Raw genomic sequence first — 24,790 nt, 5'->3', positions numbered from 1 at the left:
TGCCAGTGTATCTATGAGCTCATCTGCCCTGGGTATAGGGTGAGCATCAGTTTTGGTTACCAAGTTGAGACCTCTATAGTCTACACAAAACCGCATTTCCTTCTTTCCATCTTTGGAATGGGGTTTTGGTACCAGTACCACAGGAGAAGCCCATGGACTGTCAGAGTGCTCAACCACTCCTAGTTCTAACATTTTCTGGACCTCTTGCTTTATGCAGTCCCTGACATGGTCAGGCTGCCTATAGATCTTACTTTTGACAGGCAAGCTGTCTCCAGTATCTATAGTGTGCTCACACCAAGAAGTGGTACCTGGCACAGTAGAGAAGAGTTCAGAGAATTGATCTAGGAGATGTATGCAATTGTCTTTCTGCTCAGCAGTAAGACAATCAGCCCAAACTACACCTTCCACAAGAGCATCTTGTTCTGTGGAAGAGAAGAGATCAGGTAGAGGATCACTGTCTTCTTCCTGTCCCTCATCAGTTGCCATGAGCAGGGTGAGATCAGCCCTGTCATAGTAGGGTTTCAGGCGGTTTACATGGAGTACCCTAAGGGGACTCCTTGCAGTGCCTAAGTCAACTAAATAGGTGACTTCTCCCTTCTTTTCAACAAATGTGTGGGGTCCACTCCATTTATCTTGGAGTGCTCTTGGGGCCACAGGCTCCAAGACCCACACTTTCTGCCCTGGTTGGTACTGAACCAAAACAGCCTTCTGATCATGCCATTGCTTCTGGAGCTCTTGGCTGGCCTGAAGGTTTTTACTGGCCTTTTTCATGTATTCAGCCATCCTTGATCTGAGGCCAAGTACATAATCCACAATATCCTGCTTAGGAGCTTTTAAAGGTTGTTCCCAACCCTCCTTTACAAGTGTGAGTGGACCCCTAACAGGGTGTCCAAAACGAAGTTCAAAGGGGCTGAAGCCCACTCCTTTCTGGGGTACCTCCCTGTAGGCAAAAAGGAGGCATGGTAGAAGGATATCCCATCTCCTGCGGAGTTTTTCAGGGAGACCCATAATCATGCCTTTGAGAGTTTTGTTAAATCTCTCCACCAGTCCATTTGTTTGTGGATGATAGGGTGTTGTGAACTTATAAGTTACACCACACTCCTTCCACATGGCCTTTAAGTATGCAGACATGAAATTGCTTCCCCTGTCTGATACTACTTCCTTTGGGAAGCCCACCCTGGAAAATATTCCCAGGAGGGCCTTTGCCACTGCAGGTGCTGTAGTGGTCCTTAAAGGAATAGCTTCAGGATATCTTGTGGCATGGTCCACTACCACCAAGATAAATCTATTGCCTGAAGCAGTAGGAGGGTCAAGGGGGCCAACTATGTCAACCCCTACCCTTTCAAAGGGAACCCCAACCACAGGCAGTGGAATAAGGGGTGCCTTTGGGGTGCCACCTGTCTTGCCACTGGCTTGACAGGTTTCACAGGACTTACAAAATTCCTTTGTGTCCTCAGACATTCAAGGCCAATGAAACAGGGGAACAAGCCTGTCCCAAGTTTTCATTTGTCCTAGATGCCAAGCTAGGGGAATGTCATGTGCCAGGGTTAGGAGGAACTTTCTGTAATCCTGAGGAATCACTAATCTCCTGCCAGCTCCAGGTTTAGGATCCCTATGCTCAGTGTACAAGAGGTTGTCCTCCCAGTAAACTCTGTGAGAGTCACTGACATCCCCATTAGCCTGTTTGACAGCTTGCTGTCTGATACCCTCTAATGTGGGACAGGTTTGCTGTGCCACACTCAGCTCCTCCCTGGCAGGCCCCCCTTCACCCAAAAGCTCAGCAGTGTCTGCTTCCAGCTCCTCTGGTGTAGGTTCTGCACAGGGAGGGAATTCTTCTTCCTCAGAAGTTGAATCCACTGTAGAGGGAGGGATAGTAGAAAGTGGTTTGCTTCTACTAGCCCTAGCTTTAGGGAGCACTTGGTCCATTGTTCCAGGATCCAATTTTCCCTGTCCTTTTTGCTTTTTGGCCTGAGCCCTTGTCAAAGCAAAAATATGCCCTGGGATGCCCAGCATTGCTGCATGGGCCTCCAACTCCACATCTGACCAAGCTGATGTCTCCAAATCATTCCCTAATAGACAGTATACAGGTAAATCTGAAGCTACCACAACTTTCTTTGGACCAGTAACCCCCCCCCCCAGTTGAGATTAACAACAGCCATGGGGTGGCTAAGTGTGTTGTTGTGAGCATCGGTTACTTGGTACTGGTGACCAAGTAGGTGTTGTTCAGGGTGGACCAGTTTCTCTATGACCATAGTCACACTGGCACCAGTGTCCCTGTAGGCCTGAACCTCAACACCATTTATTAGGGGTAGCTGCTTGTACTTATCCATATTAAGGGGACAAGCAACTAAGGTGGCTAAATCAATAGCCCCCTCAGAGACTAACACAGCCTCTGTGGCCTCCCTAACAAGGCCAACCCCAACTAAGTTACCAATAGTGAGCCCAGCTACTCCCTTGGATTGGTTATTAGTAGGTTTGCTCCCACCACCACTGCTATTAGTAGGGACACTAGGGGTAGCAGTAGGGGTTGTAGTGGTAGGAGGCTTGGTGCCTTTCTTTGGGCAACTGGGATCTGTTGTCCAATGGCCTTTTATTTTACATAAATAGCACCATGGTTTCTTTTCCTTGTTCTGATTAAAAGAGGATTTGGGCCCACCACCCCCACCAGAGTGTTTTTGTGGGCCTGATGAAGACTCATTTTTAGATTTGTCCCCACCCTTGTCAGAAGACTTACCATCCTTCTTTTTGTTGCCATCTTTGTCACCCCCTGTATGAACTTTTCTGTTCACCCTTGTTCTGACCCATTTGTCTGCCTTCTTTCCCAATTCTTGGGGAGAGGTCAGATCAGAGTCCACCAAGTACTGGTGCAACAAATCAGACACACAATTATTAAGAATATGCTCTCTCAGGATCAAGTTATACAGGCTGTCATAATCAGTAACTTTACTGCCATGTAACCACCCCTCCAAGGCCTTCACTGAATGGTCAATGAAATCAACCCAGTCTTGTGAAGACTCCTTTTTGGTCTCTCTGAACTTTATCCTGTATTGTTCAGTGGTTAAGCCATAACCATCCAGGAGTGCATTCTTAAGAACTTGGAAATTATTAGCATCATTTTCTTTCACAGTAAGGAGCCTATCCCTACCTTTTCCACTAAATGATAGCCATAGGATAGCAGCCCACTGCCTTTGAGGGACATCCTGTACAACACAGGCCCTCTCAAGTGCAGCAAACCACTTGTTAATGTCATCCCCCTCCTTATAAGGGGGAACTATCTTGTGCAGATTCCTGGAATCATGCTCTTGTGCAGGATGACTATGGGGAATACTGCTGCTGCCACCATGGGTTTCTAAACCCAGTTTCTGTCTCTCCTTCTCTACTTCTAAAGTCTGTCTATCCAAATCCAGCTGTTGATTCTTGAGCTTCAGTCTGGTTTGTTCCACTCTCAATCTATTGAGCTCCCTTTCTAACAATCTGTCATCAGGGTGGGTGGGAGGGACATGCCTTGAAACTGAAGTATGGTGAGAATGGACAGAAGGAGACCTGTCCCTTACAGAAGCCACCCTAACAGCTTGGCTAACAGAAACATCACTACCAGTATGGTGAGAATAAATGATTTTGCTATGATGTGAGACAACACTATTTATATGGTGTGGCTCATCATCATTACCAACTATGCTAGACTGTCTAGTAATGGGCAGGCTAGGAAGTTTCTTTCCAGAATCTTTTCCTGGGGGAGTCCCTGGATCAGATTGAGAACCATTAGCTACTTTTTCAACAGATGGGGCACTTCTAGCCTTATCCTGTTCTCTAAGCATGTTAAGTAACAGTTCCAAGGAAGGATTCTTCCCTACACTCAAACCTCTCTCTACACAGAGACTCCTTGCTCCTTTCCAGCTAAGGTGGTCATATGCAAGTTTGGACAGATCAACATTTTGGCCTGTGCCAGACATTTTTTTTAGAGAGAGTTAAAGTGATAGTAAAAGATAATAACGTTTGTCAGAGCTTTTAGAAAGACAGAAAAAAAACTTTTAAAACTTTTTAGAACTTTTTAGAAAGTTAGAAGTACTTTTCAGCACTTAGAAAAGAGTAAAAAGAGGAAATGCAAAACTTTTTGGCTATGTGTATATACACTGACCTTGTTTTGTATATTTTTCTCTTATGAAAAGTACAATGACAAGAGTGGTAAGTAGTCTCAAAGCACTTATCCCACCGCTGCACAACCAATGTAGGAGGCTGGACTGGCTTGTAGTGAGTACCAAGGGGTACTTGCACCTTGCACCAGGCCCAGTTATCCCTTATTAGTGTATAGGGTGTCTAGCAGCTTAGGCTGATAGATAATGGTAGCTTAGCAGAGCAGCTTAGGCTGAACTAGGAGACGTGTGAAGCTACTACAGTACCACTTAGTGTCATATGCACAATATCATAAGAAAACACAATACACAGTTATACTAAAAATAAAGGTACTTTATTTTTATGACAATATGCCAAAGTTTCTTAGAGTGTACCCTCAGTGAGAGGATAGGAAATATACACAAGATATATATACACAATAGCAAAAATATGCAGTATAGTCTTAGAAAACAGTGCAAACAATGTATAGTTACAATAGGATGCAATGGGGAAACATAGGGATAGGGGCAACACAAACCATATACTCCAAAAGTGGAATGCGAACCACGAATGGACCCCAAACCTATGTGACCTTGTAGAGGGTCGCTGGGACTATTAGAAAATAGTGAGAGTTAGAAAAATAACCCTCCCCAAGACCCTGAAAAGTGAGTGCGAAGTGCACTAAAGTTCCCCTAAGGACAAAGAAGTCGTGTTAGAGGAATAATGCAGGAAAGACACAAACCAACAATGCAGCAACTGTGGATTTCCAATCTAGGGTACCTGTGGAACAGGGGGACCAAGTCCAAAAGTCACAAGCAAGTCGGAGATGGGCAGATGCCCAGGAAATGCCAGCTGCGGGTGCAAAGAAGCTTCGACTGGACAGAAGAAGCTGAGGTTTCTGCAGGAACAAAAAGGGCTAGAGACTTCCCCTTTAGTGGACGGATCCCTCTCGCCGTGGAGAGTCGTGCAGAAGTGTTTTCCCGTCGAAAAAACTGCCAACAAGCCTTGCTAGCTGCAAATCGTGCGGTTAGCGTTTTTGGACGCTGCTGTGGCCCTGGAGGGACCAGGAGGTCGCAAATTGGACCAGGAGAGAGAGGGGACATCGAGCAAGACAAGGAGCCCTCTCAGCAGCAGGTAGCACCCGGAGAAGTGCCAGAAACAGGCACTACAAGGATGCGTGAAACGGTGCTCACCCGAAGTCGCACAAAGGAGTCCCACGTCGCCGGAGACCAACTTAGAAAGTCGTGCAATGCAGGTTAGAGTGCCGTGGACCCAGGCTTGGCTGTGCACAAAGGATTTCCGCCGGAAGTGCACAGGGGCCGGAGTAGCTGCAAAAGTCGCGGTTCCCAGCAATGCAGCCCAGCGAGGTGAGGCAAGGACTTACCTCCACCAAACTTGGACTGAAGAGTCACTGGACTGTGGGGGTCTCTTGGACAGAGTCGCTGGATTCGAGGGACCTCGCTCGTCGTGCTGAGAGGAGACCCAAGGGACCGGTAATGCAGCTTTTTGGTGCCTGCGGTTGCAGGGGGAAGATTCCGTCGACCCACGGGAGATTTCTTCGGAGCTTCTGCTGCAGAGAGGAGGCAGACTACCCCCACAGCATGCACAAGCAGGAAAACAGTTGAGAAGGCGGCAGGATCAGCGTTACAGAGTTGCAGTAGTCGTCTTTGCTACTATGTTGCAGGTTTGCAGGCTTCCAGCGCGGTCAGCAGTCGATTCCTTGGCAGAAGGTGAAGAGAGAGATGCAGAGGAACTCGGATGAGCTCTTGCATTCGTTATCTAAAGTTTCCCCAGAGACAGAGACCCTAAATAGCCAGAAAAGAGGGTTTGGCTACCTAGGAGAGAGGATAGGCTACTAACACCTGAAGGAGCCTATCAGCAGGAGTCTCTGACGTCACCTGGTGGCACTGGCCACTCAGAGCAGTCCAGTGTGCCAGCAGCACCTCTGTTTCCAAGATGGCAGAGGTCTGGAGCACACTGGAGGAGCTCTGGACATCTCCCAGGGGAGGTGCAGGGCAGGGGAGTGGTCACTCCCCTTTCCTTTGTCCAGTTTCGCGCCAGAGCAGGGCTAAGGGGTCCCCTGAACCGGTGTAGACTGGCTTATGCAGAATTGGGCACATCTGTGCCCAACAAAGCATTTCCAGAGGCTGGGGGAGGCTACTCCTCCCCTGCCTTCACACCATTTTCCAAAGGGAGAGGGTGTCACACCCTCTCTCAGAGGAAGTTCTTTGTTCTGCCATCCTGGGCCAGGCCTGGCTGGACCCCAGGAGGGCAGATGCCTGTCTGAGGGGTTGGCAGCAGCAGCAGCTGCAGTGAAACCCCAGGAAGGGCAGTTTGGCAGTACCAGGGTCTGTGCTACAGACCACTGGGATCATGGGATTGTGCCAACTATGCCAGGATGGCATAGAGGGGGCAATTCCATGATCATAGACATGTTACATGGCCATATTCGGAGTTACCATTGTGAAGCTACATATAGGTAGTGACCTACATGTAGTGCACGCGTGTAATGGTGTCCCCGCACTCACAAAGTTCAGGGAATTGGCTCTGAACAATGTGGGGGCACCTTGGCTAGTGCCAGGGTGCCCTCACACTAAGTAACTTTGCACCTAACCTTTACCAGGTAAAGGTTAGACATATAGGTGACTTATAAGTTACTTAAGTGCAGTGTAAAATGGCTGTGAAATAACGTGGACGTTATTTCACTCAGGCTGCAGTGGCAGGCCTGTGTAAGAATTGTCAGAGCTCCCTATGGGTGGCAAAAGAAATGCTGCAGCCCATAGGGATCTCCTGGAACCCCAATACCCTGGGTACCTCAGTACCATATACTAGGGAATTATAAGGGTGTTCCAGTAAGCCAATGTAAATTGGTAAAAATAGTCACTAGCCTGTCAGTGACAATTTGGAAAGAAATGAGAGAGCATAACCACTGAGGTTCTGATTAGCAGAGCCTCAGTGAGACAGTTAGTCACTACACAGGTAACACATTCAGGCACACTTATGAGCACTGGGGCCCTGGGTTACCAGGGTCCCAGTGACACATACAACTAAAACAACATATATACAGTGAAAAATGGGGGTAACATGCCAGGCAAGATGGTACTTTCCTACACTCCCTATAGCGAATTTTCATTAGTGAGGATCCTTATCCAACACCAGATTAGCATTAGTATGTTGGGTTTCATGCAAAACATTTAAATCAACACAAATTTAGAAAACATCTAACTATGGCTCTATCAAAATAGTGCGGTTGGTACCTAGAAAGAAAAAGCAAATAGGCATACCAAAACACATGTGTAACAGTATACCTCTCCTCAAGTGGATCGGTAAGCTAAGATAGTCTTTGTCATCAGGACATCAGTTTGGTTAGCAAGGCATCAGGATTCAGCATCAAAGTTCAGAATACGCAAAGTCTTTAAGCATGTCCCTAGACACTCAGTGGAATAATGGTCTTTCGGCAAGAAAAAAAATGGGCAAATGCGCAATGGCAACTACTTCTCAGTGCAGTCCGGCTAAGTTAGATTTCCTAAAATCACTTCCCAAGTCCCTATTGGTCAAGCGATCGCATGTTCACAGTGCATCCAATAAAACTAAAATATCAAATTCATGATTTCTACTAGTACTCGGTTCACATGTCGCTGATTGGCTTCTCTTGTAATGTCCTCATCGTCCGGCTCGTCAGGTAACAATATTGTTGCAGCTTGTACTCCAGTAAGTGTCTCTATTGTTCTCCTCCTGAGAAAGTCAGTCTTACACACTTTACACTTATATTGTTCCAATCAGCAAGAACAGCATCTTCTAGCAAGCAGTTCTCATGAGAAAGACTTCTAGCTACAAGCACATTTGGTCAGCACAGTGGAAAATTACAATTTTAATCCTCTAAGCAGACATTTTATTAATTGGTGTAGAAATACAGCTTGACATGAGGCCGTGCAACTAGGCCACGACCTCCGCTAAGTTAAGGCCTACAATTAATAAAGCTAATACATAATGCATAGCCCTTAATATGATATATTACTACATTAATCAAATATAAGCTCCATGTTTCATATTAATAAGCTATCAATAAGTACACTTCATGAACATTAGAGCCACTAACGTGGACACAATTTTTAATGCGTGCATTATTTTTCTCTATAGTAATACATTTTCTACGCAAATCCATTACTCGGAATACATGAATATTCATTAATATTTTTATTAGAACATCTGCTTCAGCACAAGCATCCATACATGCATACACTCACAAGCATCCATACACACATTCACCTAAACATTCATACACGCAATCACTTCATCATTCATACACACACTCACTTCAACATTCATACATGCAATCACTTCAACATTCATACACGCACTCACTTCAACCTTCATACATGCAATTAACCATGCATACACACATACATTCACACATGCATACACACACCCATGCACACACCCACACAAACACCCATACATACACACATACATGCACACATGCAGACAACACCCACTCACGCACACACAACCCCCCCCCCCACCCTTCCACACCCCCCGTCCGGCGAGGAGGTTGTCTGGCAGGGAACGGGTGCTTCCACTGACTGCCAGCATAACTACTGCAGGATTCCGCCTAAAATGTGTCAGAAATCCTGCAGTATTCCTAATATGGTGGTCGGTCGACTGCGAGGACTGGCGGTCTTCTAGTGCCCTTGGCTTTGGCGATCTTCTGAAAGGACCGCCAAAGTCATAAAGAGGGCCATAGTATATAAATCACAGGAACCTTGCTACACCTTTCAATTGTTTTGTTGCAAATATAGAACGTTGAAAAGTGCACAGAATTTTCACGTCTACGTATTCTCTACAAGAAGGTCAGATTTCAGGTCGGCAATAAGAAACTGTTGGTCCAATTTGGCGCAGGAGGCTAAAGTTGTGGTGAAGGTGGGATGAAAATGTTGTTGGTGAAACTGCAGAAAGTACTGATCATGCAATGGTGCTTGAGAGACTGAAAACAGAAGCATATAGAACGGTCTGATTAAATATTTACTGGATGTGCCCTGCGAGGGAATAGAGCGGTGCTCGCTAACAGTGGGCTTGAAGGTAGAGAGCTCACACTCTGTATGAAGCGTTCATACAGTCTGTCTACAAACGGAATGGTTAATATTCTTTGCTCTCCATCTGCTGCTGTGTTTTATTGCAAAGCCCGAAGCAGAGGGAACCCGTGAAGATGTTGAGGAGAACAAAAATCAATATGGGAACAATCAAATGTATGTATAAAACTGTTTTAAAGTGTGGATTATACAGTCACTTGTGCAAATTAAATTCCACTTTTAAAAGGCTGGTGGAATGGACAACTGAAAGATGATACTTTATAGAGTATAAACTGTTATTCAAGTAAACAAGTAAACATAAAACAACGCAAGACCACCAAAGAATCAAAGCAACATGAAATAAAATAAGTTCTCCAGTAATCCATATATATTATTACCTTATACCAATGTAAACAAAACATATATATTATTATATTATGTACATGATCAGGCCGTTATCATGGCTATTGAGCATCTACCATGAACATGTGGTCTACAAAAGATAAAGGACAAATACAAGAATTAAGAAATGAAGCAAAGTTGAAGAACTATTTATGAAACTATTAATATTGCACCCTAATGGCATTAAGCAGACAAAAATAATTCAGGCACGTGATGTATTCTGACCTTGTCAGATTTTAGTGGATGGCAAGAAAGAACTGTTTACAAAATCCCTCGGAAATCTTTGGTAGAATGTTACAAAAGTAACACATTTTCACTGAAAAAAACAACATGAGAATTAAAACCAAGAATGAATATTAAAATAATCTAAAAAAACGGATCTCTAAAAATAAACCTGTGATTGAACAAGATGGTGGTGGGGGGAAGGGAGCACCTAATGGAGCTCTACAGCCTGAACACAGATATTGAGGCCTCTCCAAACCACCTGTAGCCCGCTCCCACTTTCTCTAGCTTACCAGGAGGAATGAGGAGTCTCCTTTCGGGAAATCAGCTCCCAGGGTCTGCTTGGGATGCTACATGACAGGTTTGGCCAGACTGTGCTACATTTCTACTTCTCTCTGTGATCCTCTGCTCTTTCTATGGAACGACTACTCTCTCCAGGGCACTCAAGCTGGTATACCGACTGGTGGTCCTTCCAGACTCAGGGGCTGATTACGAGTGTGATATTCCATAGACCGCCACACTTGCGGTGGCGGTCTGATTGCCACATTACAACCCTGGCAGTCGGACCGCCAGGGAACTGCCAGCGCCACCAGGATCTTGGATTCTGGCGGTAGCGGCGGTCCTAAACCGCCAGGGAGTGCTTCAAACAGGTTCTGCCCTCAGGATTACAACCTTGTTCTCTGCCAGCGGTTTATGGCGGTAGCACCTCCATGAAAAGGCTGGCAGAGGACAGGTGCAGGGGGCCACTGGCCAACACCATCACAATGTTCACTGTCTGCTTTGCGAGGGCTTTGGTGCACCCTGCAGGAGAAAGCATTGCCGCCGGCTCGATTACAAGCCAGAGACAATGCTGTTGCCTGTTTCCCGACCTAGCAGGAAACCCATAATAGCTCCGACGGGGAGGTTGCTGCGTAGGTGGCGGCCACTCTAATGGTAGTTTGTCCGACAGAGTTTTCCATCTGCCATACTCGTAATCAACCCTTCAGATTCTTCATCTTGGTGGTGCGTGGGATAGTAGGGGACATCTCGCTTGCTGGTGGCCACTGCGGTACTATAACAAAATATCATGCTCAAAACTATTGAGGCACTAAATATTATTTCAAAATTATTATTTACCTTAATATCATCCTCCTATACCTATAATAGGAATGACAAAAATACTGTGGAAGGGGATATTGTCCAAACCAAGATAGGAATATTGATTTTTTTTTAAAGATTAAACTGTAAAGTCATGTTTTAAAAATATTCTTATAGTTTAATTTAATACAATGTCGGACCGCCAGGGAACTACCAGCGCCACCAGGATCTTGGATTCTGGCGGTAGCGGCGGTCCTAAACCGCCAGGGAGTGCTGCAAACAGGTGCTGCCCTCAGGATTACACCCTTGTTCTCTGCCAGAGGTTTATGGCGGTAGCACCTCCATGAAAAGGCTGGCAGAGGACAGGTGCAGGGGGCCACTGGCCAGCACCATCACAATGTTCACTGTCTGCTTTGCGAGGGTGTTGGTGCACCCTGCAGGAGAAAGCATTGCCGCCGGCTGGATTACAAGCCAGAGACAATGCTGTAGCCTGTTTCCCGATCTAGCAAGAAACCCATAATAGCTCCGATGGGGAGGTTGCTGCGTAGGTGGCGGCCACTCTATTGGGAGTTTGGCCGACAGAGTTTTCCATCTGCCATACTCGTAATCAACCCTTCAGATTCTTCATCTTGGTGGTGCGTGGGATGGTAGGAGACATCTCGCTTGCTGGTGGCCACTGCAGTACTATGACAAAATATCATGCTCAAAACTATTGAGGCACTTAATATTATTTCAAAATTATTATTTACCTTAATATCATCCTCCTATACCTATAATAGGAATGACAAAAATACTGTGGAAGGGGATATTGTCCAAACCAAGATAGGAATATTGATTTTTAAAAAAAAATTAAACTGTAAAGTCATGTTTTAAAAATATTCTTATAGTTTAATTTAATACAATGTCGGACCGCCAGGGAACTACCAGCGCCACCAGGATCTTGGATTCTGGCGGTAGCGGCGGTCCTAAACCGCCAGGGAGTGCTGCAAACAGGTGCTGCCCTCAGGATTACACCCTTGTTCTCTGCCAGAGGTTTATGGCGGTAGCACCTCCATGAAAAGGCTGGCAGAGGACAGGTGCAGGGGGCCACTGGCCAGCACCATCACAATGTTCACTGTCTGCTTTGCGAGGGTGTTGGTGCACCCTGCAGGAGAAAGCATTGCCGCCGGCTGGATTACAAGCCAGAGACAATGCTGTAGCCTGTTTCCCGATCTAGCAAGAAACCCATAATAGCTCCGATGGGGAGGTTGCTGCGTAGGTGGCGGCCACTCTATTGGGAGTTTGCCCGACAGAGTTTTCCATCTGCCATACTCGTAATCAACCCTTCAGATTCTTCATCTTGGTGGTGCGTGGGATGGTAGGAGACATCTCGCTTGCTGGTGGCCACTGCAGTACTATGACAAAATATCATGCTCAAAACTATTGAGGCACTTAATATTATTTCAAAATTATTATTTACCTTAATATCATCCTCCTATACCTATAATAGGAATGACAAAAATACTGTGGAAGGGGATATTGTCCAAACCAAGAAAGGAATATTGATTTTTTTAAAGATTAAACTGTAAAGTAATGTTTTAAAAATATTCTTATAGTTTAATATAATACAATGTAAACTACAAAGTTGTAATCAATTATTTATATATACTGTTTATTTACTTTTTTATATGTATATTCATATGTTATAAATACATATACGTATGATCTATCAATATCATATATATACACAAACAGTAAATAAACAATATTTCAAATATATCAAAATTAAATAGTCAAAGACAAGTTCATTTATAATTTTTAAAATGTATGGAACCAAAAATACATAACTAATATTTAACTAATATATAACTAATTCAACTTCAAATACTGCAACTCGTACTGTGTTCATACGATGCAATTTAAATCTCAATATATTATATTCCTTACACATACATTTCCTTACTATGTAATCATGTATCTATATATTTATTACTTTAGTCCTACTGTACAAAAGGAAAAAACTCTCTCAAAAGCTTTACTCTGTCTCACCATCCCCCTATACCGATATCAATCTTTCCTCTATCCCCACTCTCTGACTCAGCCCAAACTCATTCCACTCCTATGATCTACAAAATAACCCTTCCAGGAACCTCCCATCCTCTACCACTCCTGGCTCACCCCAGTGTACTACTAAGAACTCCCAAACAACCCCACTAAATTCTTCCTCATTTATCTCTCCTTTAACTCATACCAACCCCCATTTTACCACTATGATCTCCCCAATCCCTTTCTACAGATTCTTCTCTCCTGCATATCTCCTTTACTTATCCCAAAACTCATTGTGCTGCTGTGATCTCCCAATTAACACTTTTTGATTCTTCCCTCCTCTATGCCTCCATTATTCTATTCAATCCAACTAACATACTCATGTCCTCCTCTGAAATTAAATCATATTTCCCTATACTAATGCTAATACTGTACTCATATTCTCCTATGCTAATCCACCACTAATCTTTTAGGGTTCTGAAGTAGTGTGCTACTCACCGAAAAGCGTTTTGAAGCCTTATCAGGGGTAGTAAGCACTATATAAATACACTTACAATTTTAAATATTAACATAAACATATACAAATATTTATATTTAACACTTTAAATAAAATAGAAATAAACATAGAACTGGAATATATAAAAGTTCAAAATATTATAAGCATATTTCCAATTAAAAATAGCCCAAAAACATATTGACAGCAAAAACAATTATGGAAATATAAAACAAAATATAATAACTAATACAACAAATATAATACATGTATTCTAAAAATAATATAAATCCTAACAAATTTCGTTAACAAGGCCAACCACCCACTACAAAAAGGATATGTTTTTGCAACAATGTTTAAGTAATCAATATAAAACAAAGCAATACTATATACAACAAACAATATTCTTGACAAAGATATGCTATGACACGATGTTTCAGTACTAACAATATTTTTGACACAATATTTATGTATAAAAACTCAATATTTTGTTCAAACACCGGCCTGTGCTGGTCTGTGATGGTGGTCCGTCTTTTGTTGGTCTGAATGTTGGTGAGGTTGTCTCCCTAAACTAGGATAGATGAAGCAGAGACACCAAAGGCTAAGGAGTCCTGAAATCTGGACTAGGGCACGAGGCTAATGTCTGCTTTGTGCGTGGAAGTAGGCATGTCGTGCCTACTGATATTTAATACCTGGGCCACTAACTGGCAATACAGCCCCTCTGTGGATGGCAGCCATTTGGTGATTTCATTTTATCCAGAAGGAAGCAAATGACAAGAAGAATTTACCATACCTCTTATGTAGCATTGATACAGTGCTTAACACAGACCTTCTTTAATTAGCTTTGCCAATACGAAACTTCCTAATCCACTTGAACTCTTATTATGGCAATAAATCTCTGTATGTTTGTGCATTTTTTCTTCTAAAATTGTTGACTAGTAAATGACTTGACTCTCTATATTTTAATCTTTATTTGTAACGGATCTTTTGTATACTGGCCGTATGGTGGGGTTTATGCTGTGGGTGAAGTTGATGCAGCAATCTTTATCCATTGTGTGAGAATGGCACACTTATATGCATGCACAAGTAGGAACTCCTTTGATAAGTAAGTGCGCTATGTGCTATTAGCTGCTGTGGGTCTCTTTATATGAGGCTGGAGTCAGAGTCTGGAAACAGACAGTGTGGGCCTGCAAGCATTAAGTAGCCCAGAAGCAGAGGTTAAGACTCCATTAACTGGAATAAATGGTGCGTGGTGACTCCAGTAAACAAATCAATTGTGTATATGAAGTGGAAGTAAAAGATCAGTTTGGGGGTGGGTGTTAACAGGTGGGTGCAGCCTAGCAGCATTCCCCGACCAAGGAACACCCTGTATTATTGACACCCATTACCCCCAATCTTTGGGTAGCATAATAATGGAAAGCAGACCACTAAGGCTCACAAGAAACATCTGCTGCAATTGCTGCAATGTGGTTGCAAAAGTAATACCTATCCACAGTTCAAATAAACATTGTGTCTTCAGATAAGGCCACACCAAAGCAACTGTTAAAGCTTTCCTGATGGACCAATAGAGCGCCCCAAAAACCAACAGCACTCTCACACTCTGCTCAGAATACTAGCCACATATTACTGGAATCATTCTTATACTACTGACATATTAGAAGCCTCGCTCCTTCCAACAGTACTCCACAATCATCAGAGTATCATTCACACACTAACAGACACACTCCTCACAAACTAACAATAAATGTGTGGATGATATGTGAAAGTGCTTCTTCATTGCTTGGTGAGTCTGTGGTAATGTTCATGGGTGAGTAGGTGAATGCAAGAATGAGTCAATGGATTGATGAATAGCTGCATGAGTGCACAGGGGAGTGATTGAGTGCATGGATTAATTAATTGAGAGCATCGATGTACGGGTGGGTGATTTCAGGGTTGGAAGCATCCATGTACTTTCAAGTGTAAGCCAGACCTATTGATTTGCTGGTATGTGTTGTTAAATGAGGATGAGAGTCCTAGGATCTTGAGTGGAATCATTTTAATATACATTTCTTGAGTGATACCGATGACCATCTGCAAAATTTTCAGGACGCCTTCCCAAAAGATGACTCTTCATTTTTAACAAAGTAAAGTATACTCGCTATATCTATATCAAGTCATCTCAATTAATATACAACATAGCATAGAAACAGCAGCAGATTGTGTGCAAAAGCAGAGGCAGGCATTCCCCAATGAAAACTAAATATAACTTAGTTAGAGTTGATCCTAATTTAATTTATTTTAAATGTCAACACAACATGATCTTACTGCTTCTGAATCATGTGGGCCTAAAAAAATTAAATATAGCTCTAACTACTCCAAAGCCACAGTAATGTAAGATGAATGTAGTGTAATTTTAAAAAGTTAGGTAAATGTATTAAAACATACTCTGAACAATAACTGAAATCACTCAATTCAAATTATTAAAAAACTATGCTGATGCCAGTACGTTTATGCATGGATGAAAAAGTCAATAGAAAAGTGGGTCCCAACCTGTAGTCCGGGGACCCCTGGGGCGTCTCCTCAGGGGGTCTGTGACTGCTTAAATAACTAACTAATATTAACAGATTAATAATGTGTATATAAATAAACTGGCTAAATGTACAACTGAAAGTTTTAAAATGTACTGTAAATGTCAAGGAATTTTAAATTGGAGGCTAAAATTAAATTGGTATCCGCAAACTGATTTGTGGGAGCAGTGCAGGGTGCATCAAACAGTATATAGTACGGACGATTTGTGGCTTCAATTGAATTTAGAAAAGCTCCAACCTTTCTATTAAATTTAAAATTGTTGTTTTATTTGTTTGCGAATTAAATAAAATGTGTTATTGTTTGTGTATATGTTTGATGGAATGCTTGTTTCTGTATTTTTTGTGCATTGTTTTGCTGTTCAAATCATCGCCAATGTATAGGCCTGGGTCCCCGGCTTCCAGTAATGACTCAATGGGGGGGGGGGGTATCCTAGATTCCAATAATGTTTCAGTTGGGGTCCCCAGGTTCCAGAAATGATAAAGCGGGGGACCACACTGATCAAAAGTTTGAGAACCACTGCAAAAGAATACTGCGTATGGTATATTATGTTGTTTTTTAATGAGCACCTTTGTAGCACCTGCTCATTAGACTTGGCACCTTCTTAATCTGGGTCAGCCTTTTCTTACCAATATCATCATGAGATATCCCACAAAGACACACTTAAGCAGGTCATTTAGAATGTGGCAGAGAAGTAGAAATTGAATCAGGTTACCAGTTTGTCTTTGCTTCCCTCCATTACAAAATTGCCAGTGGTACCTCACAGCAATAATTCGCTACTTTTTCGAATCAGTATCCAAAACGCGCATCTAGATTTAAGGTTGTCTTATTACTGCCATTCACACCTCACCTTTACTGCTGAGGAGCATCACAACGGTAAGGGCTAAGATAAATTGTACTACAATTGCATTCCGCAGCCCTTTTAAATGAGAATTCACTGTAAACGTTAAAGTGTTGAACCACACGTATTACAATTTGAGCATATTTGAAACTGAGCTGTCAACAGCTTTTGTGTTGTGGTTTTACCGCATCACCGATGCAATTAAAGTGCATCAAAATATGGAGTAAAGAAAAGGGCGATAGTAAATGCAAAGGAAATAATGCGCACAACATTGCGGCCGCGGCGGTTTTCCTGTTAAGCCTAATTATCAACCTAATTTGCGAAATCAGCCCTAATTTAAGCACCAGCGTTATTTCTCGATTTCAGTCCCGCCCGATTTACCATTTCTCCTCACATAAGCAGCAAATTGTTTCTGATGCACAACATTATGGTCGGCAAACATGCATGGCAGTTTCAATAATGCTGATGCTGAGAACATTGCTTAACCTAGGATCCTACAAGGTCAGGAATAACACAGAAAAAGGCCGTCAATTTAGAAACGTGATCTTAGGCAAAAAAAAGTCGAATACTCACATTTAATGCTTGTTCGTAGCGTGCTTGGTGCAGATGAATCTACCGCAGCTGGAATAAACAGAGAAAACATGAGCTTGGCTTTCACGAGGATATTTTAAGTCCCTTCTTTATCTTTGTGTATTTGCAGTTAACTTTGACCAAATTTCCTTGCGAGTCCCTTTATTATGTAGGGAGATTCAAACATCCAAAGAAATGAAGAAAACACAAAATTGGTGCTGTGTGTGACACGACTCTTTATAATAATAATAATGCCTTACATGTAAACACGTCTGAACAAATTTTTTAAATATAGCTGCATTTATTAGTAGAGAATGTGTGGAATGTTTCTGGTTGCCGGTCTTTCACAACCTCAGAGTTTTCTGACACCATGCAAAATAATAAGTCCAAAAAGGGAAACTTTCAACTTTTCTGGTGCATGTTTTGTACCCACAGCTACAAGGGGAAAAAACCTTGCAGAGGTCTGCCTTGGAAGGAAAAAATGGAAGAGCAGCATTAGCTTCTGTATGCTTCTGCAATGGGGCCTTGTGTGCATGTTTTTGTAGAAAAGCAAGAGCCAAGCACTGGTGCTTTGCTCCAGGTATGTATGTATGTTTTATTATTTCTGAAGCACAAACCTCCTGAGTAGCAACAGAGCACTGTATGAGGGCAAGCCCGTTGGGGGTTACATAGGTGGAGGGGATGGAGGGAGGAGGTAAAGCTAGTGAAAGGGGTGAGAAGTCAGTCTGCCTCAAGTACAGCCGCGGCCCGTCCTTTAGGGTGTAGGGGCCACGCCCTCCCCCCACCTTTTGCTCCTCTTGAAGAGTGCCTGTCAGGCTGAGCAAAGGTCAGCCTGACAGACACTCTTTATTTTCAGATCAGGCAGCCAGGAGCGAGACAGTGATTTGCGCAGACTCCTGGCTGCCTGAGCTGAACTTTGATGGGCTGAAGAGGTCACAGCTCGTATGGGCGTGACCTCCTCAGCTCAGCAAAGGTGCCTCAAGACCCTTCCCCTCGGTGACGAGGGGAAGCGCCAAACATTGACTCCGACCTGGGCGCTTCAGGTTTAAGCCCTAAAGTGCCCAGAGCGAGTGTCAATTAGTGACACCTCGTAACAGAGTTGGGTGGGGTCAGCAGTCTCACTGACCCCATCCCACTCTGTGACGACATTGGGACTGCTGCCTTCCCTCACTGTCTGACCTAAGGTAGTGCATAATATTTGGTGGCAGGACCTAAGGTCAGCCAGTGAGGGAAGGCAGCAGTACCAACCCTCCTGTGACCTCCGAGGCAGAGCTGAAGGTAAGTGTGTGTGGTTTTTTAAATGAATGTTTGGTGCATGCGTGTATGTTTGAATATTTGATGAGTGTTGTGAATGGATGTGCGTGTGTGCACATGTGTGAATGAGTGAGTGTGAGTGTGCTTCCCACCCGCCCCCCTCCCTCCTACAATTACCGTCCGCCACTGCTCAAGTAGTATTCCTTGAAGAGGTTAGTCTTGAGTTTCTTCCCGAATTATGGGTGGGATGGTGTTCCATAAGACATCATTGGTAATAAAGGTATATAAGGAAGCACCGCAAGTGTGGTTAGGGTTAGACACATGGTACCATTTGCTGAGGGGAGATGATGAAGGGCTGAATTCCAATTGCTGACCCGATGACTAGGGTATGTGAGGAACCCATACTTGACTTGGCATAGTTAAGGTTAAGTAAACTGACACAGACATATGAGTCAGATGGCTGACAACATTTAGATACTTTAAGTAGGGAATAGACTAGTAGGTTAGGGATGTGTGATGAAATATGATCGTGATTTATCTAACATGAACCCTGATTTGCATATTATTTGCTGAGTTGTTTATAACAATTATGATGACTCTAATGCAACACAAATACAGTTATTAATAGTGTCTGTCCTCCAAGTTTAAATTAATATTAAATATCATGTGAATTTATGAATATAACATGAATATTTTCATGATTCAAATACACCAGGCTTAATTTCCCATACATAAACAGCTGGTAATGGAAATGTATGTTTAAATACACAGTTAACCATTGGGGTTTTTAACATCTACTTTTCACCGGACTGGCTCATGTTTCAATAGTGGGTGCAATCACATGTCACAGTGTTGATGCTTAAAAAATAAAAGGTCAGTAGACCTAAAAAGTGCTTAGAGTATGAATCAAGAAGTAAACGAATGAGGGTTAAAGACAACCCACAAACAAAAAAGTGGCTAAAGGATACTGGTATTCTGAACGACTGCTGTGCATATGAGCATGTCTGGCCTGAGAATTGTCATTGCACGAAAATGCAATGGAATTAAACTCAGTACTCCACTAAATCAATGAAGAATAGCACCATAGGGAAACTTTCTATTTCTCTGGTGCACATGTTATAACCAACTCAGCAAGAGAAGAAGACATTGTAGTGGTCTGTCTTGGAAAGAAGGGAAAGGTAACATTAGCTTCTGTGAGCTTCTGTAAATAGATACTGTTTGCACATTTTTGTAGTAAGGCAGGGTATAAATACGAGTGATCCCTCCTCAGTCCACTAGATATTATTAGTAATACATATATATAAGGTACCAATGAAGGAGAGGGGTTAGACACATGAGCTAGTTGCTGATGGGAGTTGCTAAACGGCTGAATCCTAACTGCTGAAATGAGGACAACGTAAAGTATGGAGAAACTATACATGGCTTGACATAATACAGGCTTAGTAAACTTACATAACCATATATGTTATATGGTTGACAAGATTCAGACACTTTAATTGGGAAATACACTAACAGGATAGAGATGTGTTTTGAAGTTTTGCTTGGTTTATCCAACTTTCACTGTGAAGTCCATATTAGATACTGAGTTCTTTCTCACAATGATGATGATTCTGAAACATGTAATTTGTAGACTAATGCAGTACATTAAATAATTGTGTAACAGGAAAATACCAACCATTGTGTGCGTACTGATTTTGGGTTACAAGGGCAGGGATGATCCATTTATCATTAACTGCAAATGAGAGTTTCTAATAGGTTCTTCTGATTCCTAACACTGACAACACATGTAGTTTCTAGGTAAATTGGGATGAACATTAAGTAATACAATTTATATCAGTGATGCCATTGTTTCATTGCCTTGTTTTGAATTTAAAAACCCTTGATCACTTTCTAATAGTATGCTTCAACACTGGCTTTGCTCCTAGCACTGGGCAGTTGTCTATAGGTAAGTTTCAATGGGATCTTGAAGCTAGCTTGTGTGGTACATATGCTTACAAGTCTGTGCGGCGTAATTTTATTAAAACTGTGTAATGGAACACAAAATATATAGTAAGATCTCCCTAGCCAAAACTTTAAAACACGTGATTCACCTAGGCCAAGATCTTTCTGTCCAATCTATACAGCTTATGTAGGTCTGGAGCTTTCATTGGGACAGAAGGACCCTTATGTTATAAAAGCTACAGTCATTAAGTGGTCATTGTCTTTGTTCCAACACTATTTTGTACGATTAATTTACTGTAACAGGCAATAGTGGTACTTATTATATAGTGTGTTGATTTTCTTCATTAGCTTGTATACCATCTCACACACATCCCACACATGTTGGAACAGAATATCCACGCAATTGTACTGTGTCTTAAAATCCTTCCACATCTCAGGACAAATTTAGAGTAAGGGATTTTGTGTCAACAAAAATAAAGAATTCAATTACACAGGGTAGCTATTCAAACTATTTTAAGCATTTGAGGGGAGGATGGTTTCCAAAGACTCACATAGGCAACTAATATTTTGTCAAATGTTAGCCTTTTAAGTACTCACCATTTTATTAAAGAATAGGAGATATTTTTTTAAGTTTGGCCTTTAAAGCTAAATGCGCATAGCACTTTAAAAACTTTTGTGGTGGTTCACTCTCAAACTATGCATTCTCCACTGTCTCCCTGTGCTAAACCAGTGCAGTGCGGATTACTCATAAAGATAGGCCGCAGTGACTTCAAAGGCAATTTTAGTGGGTATACATTATAGCATGGCTACAAAATGATGTAAACATGCTAGACGAACTGGGATTTGTGGCTGTTTTCAGAAAAAGTGTGCCTCTAAAGAGAGAGGAGCATCTTATCTGAATTTTGTATTGTTAACTTTTGTGGTCAAAAAAACTTTTACTTTATATCTTTATGTTCATATTGGCAATAGAGCTCTTGTTGCTTGAGTATCACATAGCTGCTTATCCTGGAGTGTACTTTACTGATTGACTAGTTTGTATGCATGATTTTCATACTAATTATCTTGGTATTGCTAGTGGTGGCTATTGAGTGTCTTCACAGCATGTTCTTGTTGTAGTTATAATTATTGCTGTAATTATTTTTTATGTATATGGAGAACAATGTCCTTGCTTTATTTGATGTAGCATCAGTAAAGGCTTGCTTTTCAAGGGTGCCAGAGAAGTTATCATGTCATGTCTGTCCCACATCATTCATTAAGACCATGTACGTCGGTGAACAACTTAAAGATCTAATATTGTTCCTTTTCCAGGAGAAGTTGGGATGTTTGAATGTGGTGTTAGAAGGGTTAATTTTCTCAGTGACAATGCACAGAAGATCTTCTGGTTTGTGGTTATTTTTAAGAAAAGGTGTGACTAGATTAGTGGACAGCTTTTCATATGGTAAACTGCTTTTATGTTCCTGTAAATTAAATTTTATGTTTTTTGTGATCACGCCTACTTATCTCTTATTGCAAGGGCACATTATGGTGTATACAGTGAGTACAAATGCATGTTGCATGTATGAATTGCTTCGAATGTGTCTGTAATCCTAGATCTATTGTAGTTGTTATTTTCATTTGGCTACGCAGATTCCATAGGCCACAAGGAGCATGGCCTGTAACAGGTTGAATGATGAAACCACGCATGCGGCAACCACGCATGCATGAACAACGTGGTCAGAACAACAACCATGTTGTTTCCACCCATGCCTTTACAACGATTTATCGTTGTAAAGGCATGCCTAGTAAAGGCTTGTGTGGAAACAGCATGCGTGGTTGTCGCATGCCACCGAACCACCCTAAAAACAGAAGTACCCCGACCCTTCCACCCTTAAAAACTACAACCTATACCCCCACCCACCCTGAGCCCTAAAACCGACCCACACCCCCAAAAATAAAACACCCCAAACCCTAAAAACAAAATTACCCCGACCCCCACACACTGCCCCTTAAAACAGAAGTACCCCGACTTCCCACCTTTAAAAACTACCCAATACCCCAAAACAAAACTAACCAACCCCTAAAAACAAAATTACCCAGACCCCCCGCCCCTAAAAACCCGACCCCACTACCTGCCCTGAATACAAAAATACCCCACAACTCCCCTCCCCTAAAAACCTGACCCTCCCACTGCCCTAAATACAAAATTATTCCTGTTCCACCCCTAAAAACCCACCCCCGCCCTAAATACAAAATGACCCTGACCCCCCACCAGCCCTAACTGCAAAAGTACCCAAACACCCTAAAAACCCGAGCCACCACCTGCCCTGAATCCAAAATTACCCCAACCCCCACCCCACCCTTAAAAACCTGACCGCCCCACGTGCCCTAAATACAAAATTAACCCACCCCCCACCGGCCCCTAAAAACCTGAACCCTCCACCCACCCTAAATACAAAATTACCCCGACCCCCACCCCTAAAAACCCGTCCCTGCCATAAATACAAAATTACCCCAAACCCCCACTCCCACCCATAACAACTCACCCCACCCCCACCCGCCCTAAATACAAAATTCCCACAACCCCGCCCCTAAAAACCCAGACCCCCCACCTGTCCTAAATACAAAATTACCCAGACCCTCACCCTTAAAAACCCGCACCACCACCCGCCCTAAAAACATAATTACCCTAACACCCCAAAATACAAAATTACCCTGACCCCTCCACCCCACCCCTAAAAACCCGACCCCCCACCCTCCCTAACTATCAAATTACCCCGACCCTAAAAAACCGACCCCCCACCACCTAACTACAAAATTACCCCAACCCCACCCCTAAAAACAAAATAACCCCGACCCCCACCCTGCCCTAAAAACCATAGTACCAAACCCCTCAACCGCCCCTTAAAAATAAATAAAATAACCTAACCACCCGACACCTTCTCCCTCCGCCCCTACCACTTAAAACTAGCCCCAACCCTGCCCCAGCCCCACTTACCTGATTGTGCCCTCTCCTGATGGATCTTCCGTTTCCTCTGCCTTAACCACGCATGTGCGTTGTTCAGCACATGCGTGGTTAAGGCAGAGAAAAAGGCCTGAGTTGTTCAGGCAAGCGTCGTTCCGCTTGCGTGAACAACGCAGGCATGGTTCTGGACGCGTTGTTCCGGTTCTTTCCCTGTAACAGGGTTGGAATGCCAAGTAATTCTGCCTCTCTGGTTGATGCCTTGATCTATTGGTCTAGTGCATATACCTTATCCCCTGATACATTTGCCCCTCTGGAGGCTAAAAGTAGTTTGGGAATTTTCTTGTTTTCTAGATGTAAAATGTTTCAGGTTTGTTATTAATTTTGTTTGATCGGATAGATTTGGAAAAAGTGGTGGCACAATTAATTCTGTCAGATTGTTCTTTTTGTCATGTTTGTAACAGAACTGCTCTATTATCATTGAATGTCCTACTTTTGACTCTCCAAATATATTTATGTCTAAATGTTTTGCTTCTTCGAAGTCTGCTTCACTATCTGAGCAATTTCTCCTGATCCCTTGGTAATGGCCACAATGTAGGTTATCTCTCAGGGGAATATGGATGGTGGCTGTCAAACCTTAATAAGGTATTAACATCTGCTGGCTTTGTGTATATTCTTGATACAGGTTCTTTTGTATTGGCTTTAAAATTGAGCTCTAGGAAGGATAGAGAGTATCTATGGTTAGTGTTCTTGGATCTCTGGTGGTGATTCTGGTTATTGATCTAGGTCAGAAAGTTTTCAGCCCCCAATTCATCTCCAGTTCATAATATTAAAATGTCATCAAATAATCATTTGCAGGGTTTAGTATTTTTATGGCATGGATTTGTGTAAGAAAAGATACTCTATTTCTCAAAGGAGTGGGTGTAGAGATGAGCTAGGCTTAGTGCTCTTGGTCTGCCATGGAAGGGACAGAAGGAAGATGTGCAGCTAGTCTAGTGAAAGAGGTGAGAACTTAGGGCCAGATGTAGCAAGCCGTTTGCATGGTGCAAACTGCGGAAATCGCAGTTTGCGCCATGCAAACAGCCTAACGCGATGCTCATTCACAAATTGCGAGTCGGTACGGACTCGCAATTTGTGAATGCGACTCGCAAATAGGAAGGGGTGTTCCCTTCCTATTTGCGACTCACATCGCAATTCAGAATTGCTTTGTGACCGCTAATGCGGTCGCAAAGCAATTCGCAGTTACCACCAGTGTCACACTGGTGGTAACCCATTCGCAA

The 24,790-nt window shown here is 42.8% G+C and overlaps 1 protein-coding gene across 2 annotated transcripts in view; it reads right to left on the bottom strand.

The window, feature by feature from the left end:
* LOC138295533 (spermatogenesis-associated protein 7 homolog) overlaps nt 1–24,790 on the bottom strand; it is a 1,079,396-nt gene that overhangs the window by 685,744 nt on the left and 368,862 nt on the right. For both annotated transcript variants that reach the window (XM_069233895.1, XM_069233896.1), the window contains exon 4: nt 17,381–17,428. In XM_069233895.1, coding sequence (XP_069089996.1) covers nt 17,381–17,428 — 48 coding nt within the window. The remainder of the gene's footprint in view (nt 1–17,380; nt 17,429–24,790) is intronic.

This window comes from Pleurodeles waltl, chromosome 5 (assembly GCF_031143425.1).
Source record: "Pleurodeles waltl isolate 20211129_DDA chromosome 5, aPleWal1.hap1.20221129, whole genome shotgun sequence".
NCBI lineage: Eukaryota > Metazoa > Chordata > Amphibia > Caudata > Salamandridae > Pleurodeles > Pleurodeles waltl.
Note: the sequence above shows the minus strand (reverse complement) of the source record. Positions and strands in the feature narration are given on the sequence as shown.